The 19,333-nt window shown below is 22.9% G+C and overlaps 1 protein-coding gene across 3 annotated transcripts in view; it reads right to left on the reverse strand.

Moving 5' to 3' along the window:
* LOC122510653 (histone-lysine N-methyltransferase trithorax-like) overlaps nucleotides 1-19,333 on the reverse strand; it is a 109,219-nt gene that overhangs the window by 34,163 nt on the left and 55,723 nt on the right. For all 3 annotated transcript variants that reach the window (XM_043625430.1, XM_043625429.1, XM_043625431.1), the window contains 2 exons: nucleotides 18,916-19,198; nucleotides 13,224-13,392 (listed from right to left, as the gene is read on the reverse strand). In XM_043625430.1, coding sequence (XP_043481365.1) covers nucleotides 13,224-13,392; nucleotides 18,916-19,198 — 452 coding nt within the window. The remainder of the gene's footprint in view (nucleotides 1-13,223; nucleotides 13,393-18,915; nucleotides 19,199-19,333) is intronic.

The raw sequence follows: 19,333 nt of genomic DNA on the forward strand, positions 1-19,333 counted from the left end.
CAAAGCTTCCTCACGAGGAAGCAAAAATTAATTATTTAAAAAGAAATTATTGCCAGAAACAGCAAAAGTTGACAGTTTTTTATAAGAATTCGTGGAAACTGCATAGTTAATTAAAGTGAGTGTTTCTAAACATTCTCTCAAAATTTGGCTGAAAAAAAAATTGGTGGCGGGTGTTTAAACGAAGATTTAGTATTTTTTGAGATTATTATTTCCAAGATGGCGGACTTGCGGAAGTCGAAATTTGTTCGAAATTGTTCAGTGAGTGTTTCTAAACATTCTTTAAAAATTTCGCGGAAAAAAAAATTGGTGGCGGGTGTTTAAACGAAGATTTAGTATTTTTTGAGGTTATTATTTCCAAGATGGCGGACTTGCAGAAGTTGAAATTTGTTCGTAATTGTTCAGTGAGTGTTTCTAAACATTCTCTGAAAATTTCGCCGAAAAAAAAGTTGGTGGCGGGTGTTTAAACGAGGATTTAGTATTTTTGAGGTTACTAATTCCAAGATGGCGGACTTGCGGAAGTCGAAATTTGTTCGTTATTGTTCAGTGAGTGTTTCTAAACATTCTCTGAAAATTTCGCTGAAAAAAAAATTGGTGGCGGGTGTTTAAACGAAGGTTTAGTATTTTTTGAGGTTATTAATTCCAAGATGGCGGACTTGCGGAAGTCGAAATTTGTTCGTTATTGTTCAGTGAGTGTTTCTAAACATTCTCTGAAAATTTCGCTGAAAAAAAAATTGGTGGCGGGTGTTTAAACGCAGATTTAGTATTTTTTGAGGTTATTATTTCCAAAATGGCGGACTTGCGGAAGTCGAAATTTGTTCGAAATTGTTCAGTGAGTGTTTCTAAACATTCTTTAAAAATTTCGCGGAAAAAAAAATTGGTGGCGGGTGTATAAACGCAGATTTAGTATTTTTTGAGGTTATTATTTCCAAGATGGCGGACTTGCGGAAGTCGAAATTTGTTCGAATATGTTCAGTGAGTGTTTCTAAACATTCTTTAAAAATTTCGCGGAAAAAAAAATTGGTGGCGGGTGTTTAAACGAAGATTTAGTATTTTTTGAGGTTATTATTTCCAAGATGGCGGACTTCCGGAAGTCGAAATTTGTTGGAAATTGTTCAGTGAACCATTCTTAACAATCCCTCAAAGTTTCGCCGAAAAAAAAGTTGGTGGCGGGTGTTTAAACGAGGATTTAGTATTTTTGAGGTTACTAATTCCAAGATGGCGGACTTGCGGAAGTCGAAATTTGTTCGTTATTGTTCAGTGAGTGTTTCTAAACATTCTCTGAAAATTTCGCTGAAAAAAAAATTGGTGGCGGGTGTTTAAACGAAGGTTTAGTATTTTTTGAGGTTATTAATTCCAAGATGGCGGACTTCCGGAAGTCGAAATTTGTTGGAAATTGTTCAGTGAACCATTCTTAACAATCCCTCAAAGTTTCGCTAAAAAAAAAAATTGGTGGCGGGTGTATAAACGCAGATTTAGTATTTTTTGAGGTTATTATTTCCAAGATGGCGGACTTGCGGAAGTCGAAATTTGTTCGAAATTGTTCAGTGAGTGTTTCTAAACATTCTTTAAAAATTTCGCGGAAAAAAAAATTGGTGGCGGGTGTTTAAACGAAGATTTAGTATTTTTTGAGGTTATTATTTCCAAGATGGCGGACTTGCGGAAGTCGAAATTTGTTCGTAATTGTTCAGTGAGTGTTTCTAAACATTCTCTGAAAATTTGGCTGAAAAAAAAATTGGTGGCGGGTGTTTAAACGAAGATTTAGTATTTTTTGAGGTTATTAATTTCAAGATGGCGGACTTGCGGAAGTCGAAATTTGTTCGTAGTTGTTCAGTGAGTGTTTCTAAACATTCTCTGAAAATTTCGCCGAAAAAAAAGTTGGTGGCGGGTGTTTAAACGAAGATTTAGTATTTTTTGAGGTTATTATTTCCAAGATGGCGGACTTGCGGAAGTCGAAATTTGTTCGTAATTGTTCAGTAAGTGTTTCTAAACATTCTCTGAAAATTTGGCTGAAAAAAAATTGGTGGCGGGTGTTTAAACGAAGATTTAGTATTTTTTGAGGTTATTAATTCCAAGATGGCGGACTTGCGGAAGTCGAAATTTGTTCGTAGTTGTTCAGTGAGTGTTTCTAAACATTCTCTGAAAATTTCGCCGAAAAAAAAGTTGGTGGCGGGTGTTTAAACGAGGATTTAGTATTTTTGAGGTTACTAATTCCAAGATGGCGGACTTGCCGAAGTCGAAATTTGTTCGTTATTGTTCAGTGAGTGTTTCTAAACATTCTCTGAAAATTTCGCTGAAAAAAAAATTGGTGGCGGGTGTTTAAACGAAGGTTTAGTATTTTTTGAGGTTATTAATTCCAAGATGGCGGACTTCCGGAAGTCGAAATTTGTTGGAAATTGTTCAGTGAACCATTCTTAACAATCCCTCAAAGTTTCGCTGAAAAAAAAATTGGTGGCGGGTGTATAAACGCAGATTTAGTATTTTTTGAGGTTATTATTTCCAAGATGGCGGACTTGCGGAAGTCGAAATTTGTTCGAAATTGTTCAGTGAGTGTTTCTAAACATTCTTTAAAAATTTCGCGGAAAAAAAAATTGGTGGCGGGTGTTTAAACGATAATTTAGTATACCTCTATGTAAGAGATATATACGGAATGTAATAAATCCAAGATGGCTGACTTCCGGAAGTCGAAACACGTTAACAATGATACATCTGACTTCCCTGATACATTTCCTTTAAGTCTGGGTGAAAAAAAAATTGGTCTGGTAGAATTAAAATTTTTCGTTTTTTAAACGTTTAAAACTTCATGGACCTAAAAAAAAACCAATTTTGTAAAATGAGAAAAAATTATAATCAATCAGTAAATTCAATATAATCTTACAACAATTTTAATTGTGAAATTATTAACAATTAACTATTAACTAATTAAAACTATTAAGTATTAACTATTTTGTAACAAAATTCAAATGTTGATAAAAGTAACACATAAAAATCTAAACGTTCATAATTTTTGGAACATTAAAAAAATTTCTTTTGGCGAAAAAAAATTTTTATTGCAGAAAATTTATCGACAGCGATGAATTTTTTTTCTACGTGAACGATTATAAATAACACGTTGGGAATAAAGCAAAAAGATTTCAACATCCAGAAAAGTGATGCAGTGTTAACGAAAATGTCATTTTTAGCTCGCACGTGTAATTTGATACAGATGATCTAGAAATTCGCCTACACAAAAACTACCTGAGGACGTATTTGTCACAAAAAAAAAAAAAAAAAAAAAATTGCTTCGAAAAATTTTCGGCTCTAACAAAACTATTTTATTTATTTATAGTGCGTTCAATAAAATATTCTCATTCCTAATAAATCGTCAAACAAGAGAATATAAATCACGTGCGTGCAGAGTAAAGAAATTCAGTAGCTCTTTCTGAAAACAACTTTCGTTTGACACATGCGAAAACTGTTGACAGCAACTTTATAATACCAGTTTCCATAGAATTTAATATAATCACAGTATAGAGTTGATAAAACTTTAAAAGTAAAAACACGCTTTTAAAAACTTGTTTCTCGAAACACTTTTTCCTTCTCTTCTCACTTCTACTCGCAAAGAAGAAGAAATCGCAATTTTTTCCCTCAGCAAAAAAAAAAAAAATTACTCCACGAAAATTAACTTTAAAATTGTTTACAATTCATGTTCTAATAACGGATGAAACGGGAATTTAATAATTGACATCGCGTGAATTGAACCGGTTTTCTTGTATATACACTGAGATTGTGGAAGTAGAAACGTAGTTTTCTTTATAAATACAATTCGTGACACAAGTGTAAGTTCCGTTTAAAAGTAACACGGAATCGAGAGAACTCCAGACAGTTTTTCAGATCAACGAGAAGACAAGTGACACGCAAACTATATAGTCACAATATAGTCGATCTTGATATTTAAACTATATTTATTTTTTTCTCCATTTCGAAAAGAGGGAAAAAATTGCTTCTCTTTTTGGAAGCAAAAAAAAAAAAAACATTTATCGCCTGCGGACAAAAAAAAATGTTTTTCCCGTTTGTCACATAAATCTCAAATGGCATAATAATTGTTTGAAAGAGAAACTTTGCTTGAATAACGAGACAGTTAATCCGTTACGTTATAAACAAAGTGTTACATAAATGTGTGTATACATATAATTCAAGCCGTTTATATATTTGTTTCGTTTTCATGTTTTGTACGCTGGAAAAAAATTTCTTCGATTCAAATAAACGATTATTTTGCTGTTATCAAATAAAATATTTACTTGAATCAGATAATTTTTATTCAAATCAATTGAATGGCATTTGCGCTTCAAATACTAAAATTAATTTTTTTCCAGACAATTTTTTTTCAAACCATTTTTTTTCTAATCAATAATAATTGGCTAGAAAAAAAATTGCCCGGAAAAAATGGTTTGAGAACAAAAATTGTTTGAAAAAAAATTGTTAACAAAAAAAAACTGTATTGGAAAACAATTGTTTCAAATTAAATTGTATGGAATAAATTTGTTTAGAAAAAATCGAACAAATCCAAGACTTTCTCATTTTTGATGAGAATGTAAAAAAGTTACAAAAAAAAATAATTAGGAAATAATTAATATGGAAAAAAATTGTTTGAAATAAAATTGTCTGGAAAAAATAATTTTTTTCCAGACAATTTTATTTCAAACAATTTTTTTTCTATCAATTTTTTCTAGACAATAATTATCTATAAAAAAATTGTTTGACAACAATGGTTTGAAAAAAAAAATTATTCAATTATTAAAACAATTTTTGTTCTCAAACTGTTTTTTTTTTCAAGCAATTTTTTTTTATAGACAATTATTGCCTAGAAAAAAATTGATAGAAAAAAAATTGTTTGACATAAAATTGTCTGGAAAAAAATTATTTTTTCCTGACAAACAATTTTTATATTTCAAACAATTTTTTTTCCTTTCAATTTTTTTTGCAAGGTTCTAATTGTTTGAGAACAAAAAAATAGTTTAAAAAAAAAATTATTCAATTATTAAAACAATTTTTGTTCTTAAACTGTTTTTTTTCAAGCAATTCTTTTTCTAGACAATTATTGATTAGAAAAAAAATTGTCTGTAAGTAAATTATGTTTTACACACAATTTTTTTTTCAAACCATTATTGTTCTCAAACTGTTTTTTTCCAGGCAATTTTTTTTTCAAACCATTCTTGTTCTAAGCAATAAATGTCTAGAAAAAAAATTGTTTGAGAACAAAAATTATTTGAAATTAAATTGTTTGAGAAGAAAAATTGTTTCAAATTAAATTGTCCGTGTAAAAAATAGTCTAGAAAAAAAATTACCCAAAAAAAAAAATTGTTTAAGAACAAAAATTTTTTGGACAAAAATCCAAAGAAATTTGAAAAAAAGAAAAAAAGAAAAAAAAAGAAGTAAAAATTGAAAAAAGAAGAAAAGACTGAAAAAATTGAAAAAAAGCAGAGAAAAGAAAAAAAATTACAAAAATTGAGTTTTGAGAAAATAAAAAAGCGGTAGATAAATATTTTTCAGAGAGAGGGAGAGAGAGAGAGAGAGAGAATCGCCCATGTGTATAAATACTGAGGTGTATGTTTTAAACATCAATAGGTATAGCGCAAAATGTATGGAAATTGCGTTGGAGGTAAAGAAATGGGTCTGAAATATATAAAGAGCCAGCATATTCTTGAAACGTGTTGAGAGCGTGTAAAGTGGCTCATACATCGATAACTTTCATATATACGTGCCACGCAGAGCGATGACGATGGCCGCACAATCACGTGGCTCCAAACAGTTCGTTTCGCAGACTTAAACTTGTCTACACGGAAAGAAATCTGCGAGCAAAAATTACATTGCAAGAAAAAAAATTTATATATATTTCCTCCTTATTTCAATTATTTTCATAAATAGAAAAACTCATCGCAGAATTTTAATTATTTTTTATACAATTTTAATCCAATTCCTTGAAATTGAAAATTCTTTAAAAATTTAATTTCAATTCCTCGAAAAAATCAATTATTTAAAAAAATATTTTTTAAAATTCTTTGGAAGAATTCAATTATTTACAAAAATATTAGAATTTTTCAATAAATAACAAAATTATTCATGAAAATTCAATTCTTTGCAAAATTCAATTATCTTCATAAATAACAATATTTATTACAAGAATTCAATTATTTTTAAAATTAACAAAATTGTTCTTGGAAATTCAATTATTTTAAAAAATTCTAATAAAATTCTTTGCAAAATTCAATTATTTTCATAAATAACAATATTCATCACAAGAATTCAATTATTTTTAATAGTAATAAATTTCTTGGAAATTCAATTATTTTAAAAAATTCTAATAAAATGGTTTGCAAGAATTCAATTATTTTCATAAATAAAAACATTCTTCTCAGGAAATCAACTATTTTTAAAAATTTTAATAAAATTCTTAGCAACTATTCAATTATTTACATAAATAATAAAAATCATCGCAGGATTTCAATTATTTTTAATATAATTTTACAGGAATTGCTCAAAAAATGTAATTATTCTTAAAAATTTAATTTCAATTCCTGGAAAAAATCAATTATTAAAAAAAAAATTTCTTTAAAATTCTTTGGAAAAATTAAATTATTAACAAAAATATTAGAATTTTTCACAGGAATTCAATTATTTATAAATATTTTAATAAAATTGTTCGAAACTAATCAATTATTTTAAATACAATTTTAATTAAATTTTTTTGGCTATAATTCAATTATTCTTTTAGGTTTTAAATAAAATTTTTCCCAAGAATTCAATTATTTTCATAAATAATTCTTCGAATGAATTCAATTATATCGATAAATAACAAAACTATTTCCGGAAATTCAATTATTTTTATAAATAACAATATTCATCACAAGAATTCAATTATTTTTAAAAGTAATAAATTTTTTTTTGGAAATTTAATTATTTTGAAAAATTCTAATAAAATGGTTCTGAAGAATTCAATTATTTTCATAAATAATAAAATCATTGCAGGGTTTCAATTATTTTTAATTCAATTTTACAGGAATTGCTCAAAAAATGTAATTATTTTAAAAAATTTAATTTCAATTCCTCGAAAAAATCAATTAGTTAAAAAAATTTTTTTATATTCTTTAGAAGAATAATTGAATTATTTACAAAATATTAGAATTTTTCACAGGAATTCAATTATTTACAAATATTTTAATAAAATTGTTCGAAACTAATCAATTATTTTAAATACAATTTTAATTAAATTTTTTTGGCTATAATTCAATTATTCTTTTAGATTTTAATAAAATTCTTCCCGAAAATTCAATTATTTTAAGGCCTTTTAATAAAATTCTTGGCAAAATTCAATTATTTTCATAAATAACAATATTCATTACAAGAATTCAATTATTTTAAAAAATTCTAATAAAATCGTTCGCAAGAATTCAACTATTTTCATAAAAAATAAATTACTTTTTAGGAATTCAATTATCATTAAAAAATTTATTCATAAAATATCACACAAACATTCAATTATTGTCAAAAATTGTTAAATAAAATTCTTTGTAAAATTTAATTGTTTCTAAAATCTTTTCGCAATTCAATTATTTTTAATATCCACTATTTTTCATAAAATTTCCAGAGTTCAATTATTTAAAAAAATTTTTGTATAAATCTTCGTAAGAATTCAATTCTTTTCATGAATAATAAAAATTTCTTAGGAATTGAATTATTTAAATTAAAATTTGCATAAAATTAGTTGAAAGAAATTAATTATTATTAATAATAATTAAATTATTTTTATAAATATTTAAATTCTCTAATGAATGATATGAAATTCCAAATTAGGAAAAAGTCAGGGAAAAACAAAATTAAATTTTTGTGATGACAACACTGTAATAATAACAATAACAATAGAGTATATTTAAAATAATAATGATAAAAAAATTGAATTAAAAATAAATATAATAGTAATTAATTTCCATATTGAGTGCCAGGGGGAAAAATCGATTGAATATATAGAAAATAGATTTAGATTGAGAATATTGAAAAATGAAAAAGTCGGAGGGGGAGAAGTAAGTATGGCAATCGAGAGACAGCATGTGCGTTTTATTGGGAAAAATGGTGTACGTAGAGAGGGTGGGAGGGAGAGAGAGAGGGATATTAAGCGAATAAGAGGGGATGCTGGGAATCGAAAGGGTGGAGAGGGAAAGGAGTAGACGACCTTCGCGGGGCGCGTCTGCGGACTTGATGTGCACGCGCACAGACTTACGCACACAATCTTTATGTAAACGCGCGATGAGAATGGATATTTGTCTACTCAGTAGTAAAAGGCAGTGCCCGTCAGACACCACTGTCTCTAAGCTCACACACATAAATAAAATACTCTCTATCACGCAAAAACTGATTTTTCATTTATTATTCCCCGATTCCTCACAAATTCTATATTTTTTTATTTAATCATCTCATACGCTAACGCGATTAATTTATATTTACGAAAAACAAAATTATGTATTATTTATTATAATATATATTTACAGTTACAATATAATGTCACTGAATTCGATGATAAAATATTCGTAATCGTATGATAACACGATTACGAATATTTTATCGTCGAATTTATTGTATATTTTCTTACTTTGAAAATGTAAATTTTCAACTATTTCTATAGTTTACAGATTCTATGTCAATTTTTACTATTTTCGCACTAAATTTTACTATATTTCCGTAGAAAATTTTAATAAAAAAGAAAATATCCAAAATAACTTCTGACATTGATAAAAAATTCTTTATCAGAATTCAATTTTCAGAAACATTCAATTATTCAATTGATTATTCATTTTTGTACTTAATTGATTGTTAAATAAAGAAATAAAATTCTAAATGAATAATTGAATACTCGTAGAATTTTGTAATAAAGATTCATTAAACAATGAATTTCAGTTAAAATTTTAGATAATAATTAAATATTTAAAGCAATTTGAATAAAATTCTTTGCAAACTTTTAATTATTTTCAATAATTTTTATCAAATATGTATGATTTTTAATATCTACAATTTAAATAAAATTGTCCAAAAGAATTCAATTATTTAAAAAAAAATTTTAATAAAATTCTACAAAAACATTTAATTGTTTTCATAAATAATAAAAATTACACAGGAATTCAATTATTTACAATTTTTTTTATAAATTTTCTCATAATACAATTACGAAGTTGAAGTCCACAACGTTTATCAAAGAAAAAAAATTATTTAATGCATTCAAGTATTATTTTTAATTTAATTTTTAATTGTAAAATAATTATTATCAAAATATAAATATCAATTTTTTTTTCTAAATATTTTTGTGTCAATACTTATGCGTCATTTTTAATTAATTTACTAAGTGAACAATTTTTTTTCGTTGATCAACGTTGTGGACTTCAACTTGGTATACAATTCAATTATTTCCATAAACTTTTACAATTTTTTTTACAGAGATTCAATTATTTTCGTAAGTGATAAAATTCATTTTAGGAATTTTATTTAATTTTTAGAAATAATTGAATTTTGAAAACTGTTCTAATGAAAATCTTTGAATATTTGAAATTTTTATAGTTTTAACTAAAAATTCTGTAGAATTAATTTTTTTTAGAATAGTTTAATCGAATTTTTTTTAATTATTTCAAATTTTTATTTTCTTATATGTATATTTAATTAAATAATTTCAGGGAAAAACAAAATTAAAGTTTTGTACCACCCGTTGAAAAATTTACTAATTAAAAAGCAAAAAGTGTGTCACTAATTGAAGTTAGTAAACATTTTCACCAATTAAAAATATGAAAGTAAATTTTATTAGTTATTTAAAATTTAATCGCACTCGATTAGTTAATAGATCAATTAATTTAGTTGAATAAGCACACTTGTAATAGCTACAGGTGTGCAAACAATAACAATATTTAGTAATAAGTTTTTCGATAGAAATAAAAACATTTTTTAATATCGATAAAGACGCAAACAGAATATTAATAACGAATCCTCGTTCCAATTATTCATTTACTTATTTCACAATAATTTATATTATTATTCTTGAATTTTAATTCCTCTTTCATTGTCATGAATTGAATTTTTATTATTTAGAATTTTAATTTTCATAATTGGATGAAATATGAACTGTTTAACATACAATTTTAATATTTCGTATACTAATATGTACATCTTTTTATTAATTCAGCACGTTTTTTTTTAGAATTTTTATTCCCACATTAAAGTAGCTTTTCCATTTAAATATATATAATTCGAAAATGCTAGAAACGTTTTCTTATTCTGTAAATTTTTAATTTTAAAAGTGCTTTCTTGATATTGAAAAATAAATTCAACGGTTAAATGCGCGGAAAATGAATTAAAAATTAAAAATTTACATCTCGAGTTGGATTAAAAGTTGATGACTGTTAGCTAAGTTTTAAAATTTAGATTGAATAATAAAAAACGAAGGGAAACAAATCCAATAACTTTAATATATATTTTTTTTATGGTAAAATGTAAACTTTCTGAAATTTTTGCATATTTTTTTTTTTTTTTTGTTTAAACTTTATATTTACTTCCGGAGTTTAAATAATTGAATTTTTTTGACGAATTCTAATAAAATTTTTAAGAATAATTACAATTTTTCGAGGAATTCGATTAAAATTATATTGAAAATAATTGAAATTCTGCAATGAGTTTTATTATTTATGAAAATAATTTAATTCATATAAAGAATTATATCAACAAATTTTTAAATAAATAAATTCTTTCGATGAATTTTGATAAAATTTTTAAGAATAATTAAATTTTTCGAGGAATTCGATTAAAATTGTATTGAAAATATTTGAAATTTTGCAAAGAGTTATACTATTTATGAAAATAATTGAATTCCTAAAATGAATTTTATCACTTACGAAAATAATTGAATCTCTGTAAAAAAAATTGTAAAAGTTTATGAAAATAATTGAGTTATTATATGAAAAAATTTATAAAAAAAATTTGTAAATAATTGAATTCCTGTGATATTTTTATTATTTATGAAAATAATTGAAATTCTGTTATGAGTTTTATTATTTATGACGAAAATAATTGTATTCCGAAAAACAATTTTATTTTTCATGAAAATAATTGAATTCTTGCGAACGATTTTATTAGAATTTTTTAAAATAATTGAATTTCCAAGAAGAAATTTATTACTTTTTAAAAATAATTGAATTCTTGTGATGAATATTGTTATTTATGAAAATAATTGAATTTTGCAAAGAATTTTATTAGAATTTTTTAAAATAATTGAATTTTCGGGAAAAATTTTATTAAAATCTAAAAGAATAATTGAATTATTTCAAAAAAATTCAATTAAAATTGTATTTAAAATAACTGATTTCTTTCGAACAATTTTATTAAAATATTTGAAAATAATTGAATTTCTGTGAAAAATTTTAATATTTTTGTAAATAATTGAATTATTCCAAAAAATTAAAAAAAATATTTTTTTAAATAATTGATTTTTTCGAGGAATTGAAATTTAATTTTTAAGAATAATTACATTTTTTGAGCAATTCAATTAAAATTGTATAGAAAATAATTGAAATTCTTCGATGAGTTTTATCGCATTTATGAAAATAATTGAATTCCTAAAATTAATTTTATTTTTTTCGAAAATAATTGAATCTTTGTAAAACAAAATTTATTATTTTTATGGAAATAATGGAATTATTACGAAGAAATTTATATCAAAAATTTGTAAATAATTGAATTCTTGTGACATTTTTATTATTTACAAAAATAACTGAATATTTGCGTCGAATATTATCAAAAACTTTTTTAAATAATTGAACCCTTTTGGAAAATTTTTGAAAATAATTGAAATTTTGACAAAAATTTATTAAAATTTTTTAAAATAATTTAATTTTACAGAAGAATTTTATTATTTATAAAGATAATTGAAATTTTGACCACAATTTTTAAAAATTTTTGAACCTACAATTGAGTTTCAGCGAAGAATTTTATTACTTTTGAAAATAATTGAATTTCTGCAATAATTTCTCCAAAACTAAATTTTTTTTTCTGTTTTTAACTAAAATTCTTCTAAAAATACATTATTTTTAAATATTAATTAAATCAGTCACTAATTCAAATTAGTAAAAATGTTTACTAATTCAAATTTAGAGAGCAGTTTTTACAAACTAATAAAAAAATTGAATTTCTATCAAAATTTAACTTTTCATGTGAAAAATTGTTTCAATTTTCGAATAAAAAACTGACTCTAGATACAAATTGATAACATAGACAAAAGTCAAGTAAGTTAAATAAATGAAAAAAAAAGTTACGCCTCAGTTTATGTCTGGATGGAAAAACTTTTATACACCAATCTTCCGCCATTGTTATAAAAGTTTTAATATAAAGAAAGCTCCCCAGAAAGAATTGAAACTTGCACTCGAGAAAATAAAGGAAAAAAAAAATTTAATTACTGCGCACCTCGCAACTGATCTTAAGGTGAAAGATCAACTTTCTTATAAGCCACACTCTGATATTGTATAAATATATGTATGTACATTGAAGATTAGACATTATGATTCAAAATGTGTTACGTAAAACGTGTGATCTAAATTTATACATATAAATTTTACAAGTCAAGAACCTTTTTAATATATATAAGCCTTTCTAATCATTATATACAAAGTGTATACATATTATGATAGTCTCTCTATACTTTTCTCACCCAACATCTCTCCTGTTTTCAATTTATTTATTATCTTTTTACTCCATCTTGAATAAATATACATTCTAGTTATCACGAATTAGGTCGTTGTGCAATTTTTTTTAAAAAAATATTATAATAATGAAAATATTAGGAAAAGTTGCGATAAGTTTCTCACAAAAAAAAAGAAGTGTTACGTTTTTCTACTGAAAACAATTATTTAATACAGAAATTACGAATAATTATTTCTCAATGTTTTTATATTTTTTAAAATGATTTTGTAAAAAAAATTTTTTATTGAATAATTTTTAATATAAAAAATATAAAAAATAAATAAAAATATATAAATAATATTTAATAAAAGAAAAAATATTTTCGTTAGTTTTAATGAAAATTTCAACGGAGGTAAAAAAATCGAATCTTTAGTTGGGAAAATATTTTCTATACTGAAAATAATAACAGTTTAAAGATAAGAAAAGCCGGATGTAAAATATTTAAACAAAGGTTAAAAAATAAAAAGTGATTAGCATACCTGTATGTGTCTGATTGCAGCGTGTAGAATGGAAAGGTTCGATGACTTTTTTTCATCTTGTGAAGGAAGTTGTTTCTTTAGCATCTCAAAACATTCTTTAAGATGTGCCCTTCTATTCTTCTCCAATTTGTTGTGTACTTCTCTTGTGCCTGAACGAATCACGCATGGTCTGCGAAACAGAAAATTCTCATGTAAAATTCAATTTTCAAATGCAAAGTTTTTACAGATATCCCTGAAGTTAGTGTCGATATGCTGAGCGTGAAACAATGTTTTTCTCAAAATCGAAAAAAATTTGTTTAGTTTCAAAAAGTGTTTTATTTTTCTTTTTCAAAATTAAAGAAAAGAAGAAAAATTAGTGACTTTTTTTTAATCTCTAAAACACTAAATAATAATTTTCATCGCTAAGCGTCGACACTAAAATATCAAGGAAATAATTTTTTTTAAAATACTCTCTAATTGAATTTTCTCTATTTAATTTTTAAACGAACAGGGTTGACACAAAAAATTAATTTTTCCCCTAATTTCCAGACAAACTTTTGCCTTTTTCCCTGACACTAAAGAATATTCTGATTCACTCTAAAAAATTATTACACATACTTAAAAAAAATATTCAATTACATTAATTTACGAATTATTCAGGTTTTGAACCAGTGAATGTTTTATAATAATTGAAGATGGCTCGTGATAAAATCTTTATTTTTTATTATAAGAATATTGTACTGCTTCAAAATTATTTTTATCATTTCAATTAAATTATTACTTTCAAGAATTTTTAACTAAAATTCTTCCTTCATCAATTATTTTTAATAATTTTCGAAAAAAATTTGAATTATTCGTAAATTTTTAAATTAAATATATATTAGAAAATAAATATAAATACTTTAAATAATTTTTCAAAAAAAAATCCACAATTAAACTTTTTCAAAAAAATTAATTTCAAAATTCAATTATTTCTTAAAATTCACGCTATATTGCTTTTAATATTCAATTGTTATCTAAAATTTTAATTGAAATTCATTTTGTCGAAGAATTTTGCTATTCATTTATAAAGATAATTAAAATTTTGACGAGAATTTTTTTTAAATTTAATAACATATAATTGAATTTCTGCTAAGAATTTTATTACTTTTGAAAATAATTGAATTTCTAGCCCTGATTATTCGAAAATATCAATAACTTCAATTTTAAATAAATATTTAATCATCATTATTATTTTTCCATGAGAATTAAGATTTTCTAGAATTTTTAACTAATTCTTCAATAAATTAATTAAATTGAATAAATTTTAAAAAAATTCCTTAAGAATTTTCCAATTCTTTTTTTTACAATTCAATTTTACGAAATTTCATCGATTATTCGGAAATTCTTCAATTGTATATTAGAAAATAAAAACTTCAAATAATTTCAAAAAAATACAAATAAACTTTTTTTAAAAAAAATAATTCTACAGAATTGGTAGTTAAAAGTATGAAAAATTCAAATTTTCAAAAGATTTTTATAAAAAAAATCAATAATAAAAAAATTGTAATAAAAACCTTTTAAAAATTCAATTATTTCTAAAAATTCATTTAATAATGCTTTTTTAATATTCAATTATTATCTAAAACTTTAGCGAAAATTAATTTTTAAATTAATTTTTATAAAAAAATTCTACGATAATTCAAATATTTAAGTACAAAAAAAATAAAACTTAGTAAATAATTAAATGTTTTTTAACATTGAATTCTCACAAAGAATTTTATCAATACATTTTTAATTAATTGAATTATTTTGTGGAATTTTAATAACATTTGTAAAAAATAATCACATTTTTCGAAATTTTCGATTAAAATTGTATTGAAAATAATTGAAATCCAGCAATGAGTTTAATTATTTATGAGAATAATTGAATTTTTGTTTAGAATTTTATTAAAAATTTTTAAATACTTGTATTATTTTGGAAAATTTTAATAAAGTAGTAGATATTTTGAAAATTATTGAATTAAAGAAAATTTTTGAAAGTAATTGAAATTTTGCCAAGAATATTATTAAAATTTTTTAAAATAATTGAATTTTGGAGAAAAAATTGATTATTTATAAAGATAATTGAAATTTTGCCGAGAATTTTTAAACATTTTTGGAACGTAATTGAATTTCTACGCAGAATTTTATTACTTTTGTAAATAATTGAATTTCTGCGAAAAAATTTATTAAAAAATTAGTAAATAATTGAATTCTAGTGAAATTTTTTATTATTTATGAAAATAATTAATTGTTTGCGTAGATTTTTTTCAAATTATTGAATTCTTTTGGAAAACTTTATTAAAATAGTAAATATTGAAAATCGTTGAATAGAGGAAAATTTTTGAGAATAATTTAAAGTTTACCAAGAATTTTATTAAAATCTTTAAAAAATAATTGACAGAATTTAAAAAAAATTTGGAACATATAATTGAATTTCGAAGAAAAATTTTATTATTTGTAAAGATAATTGAAATTTTGACGAAATTTTTTTTTTAAATTTTGAAAATAATTGAATGTCTGAGAGTAAATTTATAAAAAATATGTAAATATTTGAATTATTGTGAAATGTTTATTATTTATGAAAATAATTAAATGTTTGCGTAAAATTATATTAAATCTTTTTTAAATTATTGAAATCTTTTGGAAAAGTAGTAAAAATTAAATTATTAAAAATCATTAAATTAAGTACTTATTAAAAATAAATTATTGTCATAAATATAAAAAATTGAAAGGTTTTTTTAAAAAATTTTTTATTTAATAAATAAACTCTAATCGTCTTTTGAAGGAGAAAAGGGTTTCTTTTTTTTCTATCCCTAATGCCCCAAAGATGTAATGCAAATGGAACATTGAACTTGCCAAAAAATCTTTATTTAATATGAAACTCGAAACTTCCAAGTAAGGACATTTGACTATCGGAAAGTTTAAATTGTGGTTTGTCTGTATCTTGAAACTTACATCGTTACAAAACTTTTATGAAACGCAATGTATGCAAATGCTTTAAGAAACTAAAGAACTCGCGGTAGGGTACTTTGCTATGAAAACGTTCGAACGATAAAGAAAAGAAAAAAAAAGTTTAGAATCCATTCGAAAGTAAGTGTGCTATTTTAGCCCATTTCCTCTTTCAAGAATTTATATCTCTATAGTAATTTCGCACTGTGCAAATAATACAGCTACAATATGTCTTCAATTTTAGATAAAATTCTCAACTTTTTCTAAAAAGAAAATTAATGCAAAAAAAACAAAAAGTAAAATGTTTAGTTTCAATTTCTATATAGTGAATCAAAAATTATAAAATTTAATTAAATTGTTTAAAATTGTCAATTTTACGAATTTCAATTATTCATAAATTCTTCAATTATATATTATATGTATTAGAAAATAAAAACTTGAAATAATATCTATAAAAAAAATTCAATTAAACTTTTTCAAAAATATTTATTTCAAAATTTAATTATTTCTAAAAATTCACGCTATATTGCTTTTAATATTCAATTATTATCTAAAATTTTAACTGCAATAATTCCTTTTTAAATCAATTTTTATTCGAAAATCTACTAGAATCCAATTATTTAAATACAAAAATAAATCATTTATTGAATAATTCAATGTTTCTTAAAATTCAATTCTCATAAAGAATTTTATCAACAAAATTTTTGAACAATTAAATTCTTTCTACGATTTTTAATAAAATTTTTTAGAATAATTGTTTTGAAAATAATTAAAATTCTGCGAAGGATTTTATTACTCTTGAAAACAATTGAATTTCAGCAATAATTTGTAACTTTTCCAAAATTCAATTTTTTAAATGTTTCAAACTAAAATTTTTCTTTATGTAAATCCATTATTTTTAATAATTTTTGAAAAAGTTATTTGAGAATTTTTAAATTCATTTGTTTTTAAGTGCAATTCATTTTTAAATCAATTTTTAGTAGAAAATTCCACGACAATTCAATTATTTAATACAAAAAAAATAATTTATTGAATATTTTAATGTTTCTTAAAATTGAATTCTCGTAAAGAATTTTATCAATAAATTTTTAAATAATTGAATTCTTTTGACGAATTTTAATCAAATTTTTAAGAATAATTACATTATTCGAGGAATTCGATTAGAACTTTATTAAAAATAATTGAAATTTTGTAATGAGTTTTATTCTTTATGAAAATAATTGAATTTGTAAAATGAATTTTATCACTTACGAAAATAATTGAATCCCTGTAAAAATTTTATTATTTATGAAAATAATTCAATTATTGCGAAAAATTTTATTAAAATGTTTAAAAAGAATTGAATTTCTGTGAAAAATTTCATTATTTTTATAAACTATTGAATTCTTCATAAGAATTTTATAAACATTGTTTTAAATACCTAATTGATTTTTTCGAAATATAATAAATGTTATGAAAATTTTATTTTAAATAATTGAATTCTTGTGGAAAACTTTATTTGTGAAAAAAATTGAATTTTTCGATCAATTAATTTAAAATAGTATTAAAAATAATTGAAATTATTCAATGAATTTCATTATTTTTGTAAATAATTGAATTCTTGGGAAGAATTTTAATAAAATCTAAAAGAATAATTGAAGTATTTCAAAAAAATTTGATAAAAATCGTATTTAAAATAATTGATTTGTTTCGAACAATTTTTTAAAAATATTTGTAAATAATTGAATTCCTGTTGAAAAATTCTAATATTTTTGTAAATAATTCAATTCTTCTAAAGAATTTTAAAGAAACATTTTTTTAAATAATTGATTTTTTCGAGGAATTTAAATTATATTTTTAAGAATAATTACATTTTTTCCGCAATTTCTGTAAAATTGTACTAAAAATAATTGAAATCCTGCGATGAATTTTATTATTTATGAAAATAATTTAATTATTGCAAAAAATTTTATTAAAATGTTTAAAAACATTTAAAATTTTTTGAAAAATTTTGTTATTTTTAAAAATAATTGATTTTTTATGATGAATATTGATATTTATGAAAATAATTGAATTTTGCAAAGAATTTTCTAAAAATTTTCAAAAATAATTAAATTCCTGAGAAGAATTTTATTAAAATGTTTAAAAAGATTTGAAATTCTATGAAAAATTTTGTTATTCTTAAAAATAATTGATTTCTTATGATGAATATTGTTACTTCTGAAAATAATTGAATTTTGCAAAGAATTTTTTTAAAATTTTCAAAAATAATTAAATTCCTGAGAAGAATTTTATTATTTATGAAAATAATTGAAAATAGTTGCTGAAAATTTTATTAAAATTTTGAAAAATAATTGAATTCTTGAGAAGAGGTTTGTAACTTACATGAAAATAATTGAATTGTTGCGTAGAATTTTATTAAAACTTTCTTTAAATAATTGAATTCTTTTGGAAAATTTTATTAAAATAGTAGATATAAAAAATTATTAAATTGAGGAAAATTTTAATTATATTCAAAACTTTTAATAAAATTTTGAAAATAAATGAATTTCTGTGTAAAATCTTATTACTTTGAAAAATAATTGAATTTCTGCAATGATTTGTAATTTTTTTAAAAGCAAATTTGCGGACCTTTACGGAATTTACTGACTTAAATTCGAGCCCTGCGCTATTTCAGAGAATTTTTTTTTTTTTTGCTTCATTTGATTTTAAGAAAAGAATGGTTTGAACTTATAAGAGAAGAAAAAATGTTGCCACTTACCCATTTCGACTTTTCTTACTGTCGTGGCTCGTCTCAATGTCGACATAAAGAGAACTCTGTTGATGTGTATGATTTGAATTGTGATTGTCCATGTGATTGGACATACTGTCATGATTATTCTGTTGATGATGGTGATGAGACTGATGATGTGAGGAGTGCAAGGCAGTTAAGTGGCCGGAATTAGCCGAGGGTGGTGTCACACGGGAATTTGAGATCACAGGACTTCCACGTAAACCCGTCGAATGATTTCCATTGGTTCTGCCGTTTTCCAGCGGCTCTTCCTCTGCAAAAAAAAAAAAAAGAAACAAAAAATTATAAATAAATTAAATAATATGATTAATCAAATTTTTACTTAAAAATAGGTTTTTTTTATTCAACTTTGAGTTAAGGAATAATAATCCAAAAATGAATCTCAAAG

The sequence above is a fragment of the Leptopilina heterotoma genome, unplaced genomic scaffold (genome assembly GCF_015476425.1).
Source record: "Leptopilina heterotoma isolate Lh14 unplaced genomic scaffold, ASM1547642v1 Lhet_73, whole genome shotgun sequence".
Classification (NCBI taxonomy): Eukaryota; Metazoa; Arthropoda; class Insecta; order Hymenoptera; family Figitidae; genus Leptopilina; species Leptopilina heterotoma.